At 33.6% G+C, this 6,347-nt stretch overlaps 1 protein-coding gene across 2 annotated transcripts; it reads right to left on the bottom strand.

Annotated features, from left to right (window-relative positions):
- Window positions 1-3,381: 3,381 nt before the first annotated feature.
- LOC128867987 (uncharacterized) lies at window positions 3,382-6,111 on the bottom strand. Of its 2 annotated transcripts, XR_008455045.1 has the most exons (4): window positions 5,925-6,111; window positions 4,954-5,862; window positions 3,964-4,631; window positions 3,382-3,900 (listed from the first exon to the last, which is right to left on the bottom strand). XR_008455045.1 is itself a non-coding variant. In XM_054109654.1 (3 exons), the coding sequence occupies exons 1-3, from the start codon at window positions 5,947-5,949 to the stop codon at window positions 4,276-4,278; spliced, it is 1,290 nt and encodes a 429-aa protein (XP_053965629.1). In that variant the 5' UTR covers window positions 5,950-6,111; the 3' UTR covers window positions 3,382-4,275. The 2 variants fall into 2 exon arrangements, 1 of the variants encoding a protein (XP_053965629.1); XM_054109654.1 differs by having other exon boundaries at window positions 3,382-4,631.
- Window positions 6,112-6,347: the final 236 nt, after the last annotated feature.

The raw sequence follows: 6,347 nt of genomic DNA, 5'->3' as shown, positions 1-6,347 counted from the left end.
TTATAGACATCATTAAAAAAATAAAGTTCCTAAAAGCCTTCGCAAAAAATATACCTGCATGAATCTTTGCGCCGTTCAGTTTCGGAAAAATATTGCGCAAACTTGCAATCGCCTCGCCCTCACGATCCAGTTTTTTAACAAAATTTGAAACGACGAGCTTAATGTGTGGTGATGGCAAAATGATTTGAGATGGCTGCACTAATGGTAGATTTTCTATACTTTCTACGCCTACTTTGTAGCAAGTTCGCGGCTTCCACTTAACTTCAGTGTAATGCTGATCTCTTTTGCGACCTTCCCATGCACACAAAAAGCACTGGTGAGTTGGAAATCCACGCTTAACACCCATGAGTAATCCGACCACACGGCACAGAGTGTGTTGTATGAAATAATAAATTAAAGGTTAATAAGTTGTTTAAAAATTTGGAGTCCCTTCCAGTTATGCCGAAAATTTAGAAAAAATTTTTTTTTTAGAAAAAAAATTCAAGAAAATCTGAGAATTGATAAAAATTTTTTTTTTAATTTTAAACATTTCCACGAGTCTGCCTGCGGAAATTCAGCGCGATTGGATCACGGAAAAAGGGTTAAAAATTATTCCAAAGTTTTTCACACAGGACGACTACGAGCTCTATATTTTATACATAAATAAAAAATTCTGACGTGTACATGAAAATCGCCTATACACGTGTTTTTATTTTTTCTCCCCTTTCCGAAAAAGTATATTTGGTTCATATGACAGAAAAAAAGTTCGTTTTTGTAACGCAGTCTTAGTGATGACATTGACATACAATTTGGTATAAACTGATGTCAAAGGCATGAATGTGCGAATTTCTAATTTTAGCTTAATGAGTTTACTTTATTTTCCATTGAATATTTTATGTTACATCAAAACTCAGAATGCCATGCGCACAAGGGAGCTATGTACAAACATTTTTTGCATCAGAAACCAAACTTTCTAATTTCCACAGAGCAATAAACTTTCACATTTGATTTCCCAACATTTTAAGTATTCATGTTTCTGGCATAAGGGGCACCACTAACAATAGTACCAACATATGTAAAAATATGAAAGTTTGCCCGAATCGGTTAGTTAGGAAAGTTTAAATAAAAAATTCATCATACTTGTAGGTATGTATGTATGTGTGTGTGTATGTACCATATACTTATATATATGGCGATGTTGAGAAGTTAGTCCCTTTCGATCTGAGAAAATTATATCGGTAATTTAGTACACCTATCAATACAGTTACTAAATATTTTCAAAAGGTAAAGTTTAACACTTTTATTATGTACTACCTGGTGCTCTTGACTTCCATTACCTATGAACAAGATCAAATTTACCAGCATTGCCTACATTTTTTTAACGGCAAGTTTTTCTTTGACATTTTTGATCATATAATCCAAAAGTACAGGGAATGTTTAATTTAAACGAACCGCGCATATGGGAACCGGTCCATATTTTATTCTTATGTTGGTAGGACTGCAAGACAATAAAGAATATTATTTATCCGTTTTGAAGCGTTTGAGAGATGTTGTACGTTGCAAATGACCGGAAATGTGGGCAAACAATTCTTGGATTTTGCATGATGTAACGCGCCATCGCACCGAGTCAAATTGTACTGGATTATTTGACTAAACACCAAGTAAATACCATCGTGCAAGCACTGTATTCAATTGATATGCCCCGTGCGACTTCTTTTTGTTTCCCAAGTTGAAGTTACAATTTCGGAAGAAGATTTCAGTCGATAATGGAGATCAAAAAGAATGCGACTGGGGAGTTTAAGGCCATCCCTTCGTCGGCCTACCAGGGGTGCATGGAGGACTGAGTTCAACGTTGGCACAGGTGTGTTACTTCAGACGGGTCATATTTTGAAGGAGATAAAATAAATTTGCCTGAAATTCAACTCTGTTTTATTTTATTTAAACATTGCCGGTACTTTATGGATGTAGTAGTATAAGTAAAAGTACATATGTAGGTATTTATTGAAGTGCTTCTCTGTAAACAACATATTTAGTTTGATTATCGGTGGCGTAAATGTACAAATTGCTTGAGCTGCTTACTCAAGAACAACCAAGGGAAACACAGTCGCAAATGTGCTGAAAATAATGAAAAAAGCTCTAATTGAAATAATTTGAGTCTGGTGTTGTCACCTAGCTCTTATGATGGAATTGATAAATAACAATACAAATGAATTAAGTATTAGGATGTAGTAATCACATAAACTATTATTATGGCGAAAACCACTCCCGATTTTAGAATACTCGCATCCTAATACTTAACTCATCTGTACTGCTGTTTACCATTTTCGCCTTCTAATTAAAATTTGTTATTAATTAGAATTTATTTTTTCCTTAAAATTTATGTGGCAACGCTATTTTAAAAAGTTATTGGATTAATGGTACCTTCAGATATGTAAGTATTTTTGAGATGAATCTATTCTTGCAATCTATTTTCAGTTAAAAAAAGTTAGGGAGCCGAGTTGTGGTATTGGTGCTAGAATTTTCGTTCTCTCTTATGTACTGTTTCAAAAATGGTCAAAAAATTATGCCCTGAGTTTTACTTTCCATATGAGTCTCTGATAGCGCTAGAACTGATCACTTCTATTGAAAGGGTGGGCTTAAACCTGTCAAATAAGCTAATGGGGTATCCCATTGCCGTTTGCAACAGGGTAACCAATATATTGCCCCTACTTTGTCCAGACTATGTAAAGTAAGTTTATTGGTAAGATATATATGCACCTATGAAATGGGCAAAAGTAAAGGTTGTATTTATAAAGGGTGGCGCAAAATTAACCATTCAACTTTTTACTAAAAAAAAATTATTTTGAATGACGGAAATCTTTATTTTGACCCTTACGTGCTCCATTGCTTATCTGTTTGTATGCTGCAGCTGTCTAGCTCACAAGTGTCAAATATGATTGCCATAGGACGATATTTGCAAATATTATAAATCTTTCCATAATTGATTAATTTTGCGCCACCTGTTATCAAAGGTAGTGAAGAAACCCGAACAATTATCTAAGTCATACATATCTGTGGTCATAAGCAATAATCGCCTAAGTCGTTAACTTTGCTTCCGAGATAAATAGCTTTTTATATTCAGAAATGTTTCTGAGAAATGTTGAAAGGAGCTTTAAAAAGCTGTATATACATAATTATTGATCATTTCAAGCACAATGCTCAGTTAAAAAATTATAATGAAACTTGCCTTTGTTTAGGAGATATTTAATAAAAAGAAATAAAAATGTTTATTGCAAACATAACATATGATATAAGAATGACTTTGTTGACTAAGGCTTTTATTGTAAAAGAATTGGTTGCTGTTTGTGTGGCACATATTGAGTTAAGGAACTATTGCATATATAAATTTACCAAGATAAAGAGTTAGACCATTTCACTAATACGAGTTTATTAAAAAAAAGGAATTTTACAAATTCATTATTTTAAACTAAATGATATTTTCCGAAAACTTATTTTTATATTATTTATATGTAATATTTATTTAAAAGTATAAGTATAATATATCAGTCGAAGTTATTCGGTTTCTGATTCACATTCTACTAAATCTGGATGTACATCAGTTGAGTTATCTGTTAACAAACTTTTATAAAAAGGATGAAAGCATGGATTTACAAATGGTAGTAAATCAAGGAGATCCTTTTTCTTTTTTGAGCTGATCTTAATGTCTTGAGTTAGCATTGATATGTCGCTTATTGCTATTGAATTTACACCACGTTTTAACAAGTTCAATGTTTTAAAAGGAGCATGTTCGTCTAAAGTGGTTTTATAAAGAATTTTTGCAAAATTACTCTTTGTAAATCTTAGCCATCTAATATCTTTCCAAACGAATTTTTCCCCATCTAGATTATTGGTTCTCCACATTAGCTTTGTTTTTAAGAAAAGCTGGAAATCAAAAAAATCTTCTAAGTTCATTTCAATTACGTTGAACAGATTTCTGGAACGTACACTTCTTATAAAATTGTACCAGTCACGTGGATGATGTATTTGTGCCTCAGTTCTTTTCTTTTTTCTTTCTATCACAGCGTGATCCACATCGCATTCCATGTGCGTGTGCCCAGGTTCTAAAAATTTGTGATCAATAATTTCTAAAGTGGGGTTAATTTCAAGAGCCAATGTGAACATTGCGCACACGAATGAATTCTTATTTTGTCCCATACAGGAATCACTGTAAAAGATTGCATGATTAACTGGTGGAAGATTGTTTATATGTTTGAATAAGCATGATGCGGTTTGATTGCCGCCACGGGCAGAAAGTGCCTAATGCCACATAAAGCAATGTGGGGTGCCAGTTGTACAGTCGTGTACGGTTAAATTATAGGTCCAAAGCTGCCTTTTGTAGAAACTTATTGAGTTTCTTAAGTATGGGGTAGGCAAGCACTGCTGCAAATCAAAAGTATACACTTTAACTTTGGGATCATCGGAAGCGCAAGTTTTGTCACTTATTTTTGACACATATGCAAAATCTGCTTTATTCTGATGGGCTAAGAGTTCCTTTTCTAAATCACGTAGTAGAATATCATCGGATTCCTGTTTAGCAATAGCAATTTTAGCTCTAAATTTTTCACACGTAGAACAGGTATCAAGCATTGGCTTCTTAAATTTTATATTCATGGCTGTAAAACATTTTTTAATTAAATAATTATAAGAAGCGTAAAAGGCTTCTTACACTATATGTTTTGTCATATGTATATGTCTATTTAGAAAACTGCAGGTACAAAATAGAAACGATTCTATTTTCGCCTGACACATAACTACATTAACCTATTCCTTAATTTGTTGGTAACATTTTTTGGAGTTATTTATTTATTGTAAGAAAAAAGCAAATAAATTGAACTACTTAAAGCATTGGAAGTCATACGACAATACGTGTAAAAAGAATGACAAGTCATATGTACAAACCATATCGTGTAGAAAGGCCTTAAAGAAGCAAATTACTTTTAAAAATACCACTGTATGAGGAAACACTAACTACGTTGGCTTTGTATTTATCGCAAAACAAAGTATACATTTGGGCCAGGGATAATTCCGCATGTAAGTGTTGGCAACTTGTATCTCTCCTGGTATAGTGGCTTTCGTATTTTGGAAAGCTGTTTATGTGGTCCCTTACAAGTTGCACTTTATCATCCGTAAGTCTATTTTTTCCACCACCTGATCCACGCTTATCAACAAGGTCACTGTTAGGATAGTGTAATTTCTTCTTCAAAACAGTTTTGACGAAACTGGCACTCTCATCAAAACACTGCAGGAAGCATTTTTGGCATACCTGCACTCTTCGGCCTTCAAACTCAACATAATAAGCAGCCTGAAATTTTCGCTCACGTGGCCTTTCAGGGTGTTTTTGCATATATTGAGTTTTTTTGTCGTTGATTTCAATTAAGGAACCAAAGAACAAAATTCTCTGATTGTACGTACCCAACGACCAATATTTATTAAAAATGCTTTTCTGAAATGCAAGCGGAACCTTTGATTTGCACTTCATGCGACAATCAATAATAAGAGGTCTCAATTTTCTTTCCGACACAACAACACCCTTCACATTAACGTATGCCTTTCCCAAGTTCCGTCTTGTGCATGATTCTTTCCTCGAATAAGCTCTTTGGGATGTAGTCGGGGCCTCGTTGAGCAGTTCATCATCATCTAAATTGCTACTATTTCCATTATTAGTAGAAGTTGAGTCCTCATAGTCGGAATCTAGGACTGAGTTATCACTGTCAAAACGGAGATTTTCTTGTAAATTTGATTTATCTGCCTCATTCTCACTGCATAGTGGAGTATTAGAAACATTTGTTAGCAAATCAGCCCCACTGCCCCCTAAAAACGACATGTGACTGCTTTCATCATAACCTAATATATTAATTGCAAAAATTTAAGCAACTCAGCAAAGCTATTTGTTTGTTCAATCTTACCTGTTACATTTACTTCGTTTTCCATTTCATTAATTTTAAATATTTTTATTAATTGCTTTATTATATTTTTTTAGTTCAGAAAATATTCAATTTAACCGAAACTTGTTTTTTCTGACCTCTTATAACCTCTGCATTAATCACAGGAAATTGCTTAACTCAACTGATTTTACAATGACGCTTTAGGCATACCAATCTAACTCCACTTTGAAAAAAGAATAAGAGCATATGTCATTCGCATTTGTCGCGTATGAAGATATAGAAGATAAAATTTGGAAAACATTATTTAAGAATATCCTCTCTTAAAAACTCAGAACAAAAATGCATTAACAACTTTTGCAGAGATAGTGCATGCTTATATATATTTTCAATTTGTAATAAACCCTCACCTTCACGTTGGCTCTTATGTCAACTCTCTTGTGTATG

This window comes from Anastrepha ludens, chromosome 6, assembly GCF_028408465.1.
Source record: "Anastrepha ludens isolate Willacy chromosome 6, idAnaLude1.1, whole genome shotgun sequence".
In the NCBI taxonomy this organism is placed as follows: domain Eukaryota; kingdom Metazoa; phylum Arthropoda; class Insecta; order Diptera; family Tephritidae; genus Anastrepha; species Anastrepha ludens.
Note: the sequence above shows the minus strand (reverse complement) of the source record. Positions and strands in the feature narration are given on the sequence as shown.

Coding starts and splice junctions, on each gene's coding strand:
- LOC128867987 (XM_054109654.1), bottom strand. CDS start 5,949: ATGGAAAACGAAGTAAATGTAACAG. Junction 5,863..5,924: donor AAACGAAGTAAATGTAACAG/GTAAGATTGAAC, acceptor TTAATATATTAG/GTTATGATGAAAGCAGTCAC. Junction 4,632..4,953: donor ATACAGTGGTATTTTTAAAA/GTAATTTGCTTC, acceptor AATGTTTTACAG/CCATGAATATAAAATTTAAG.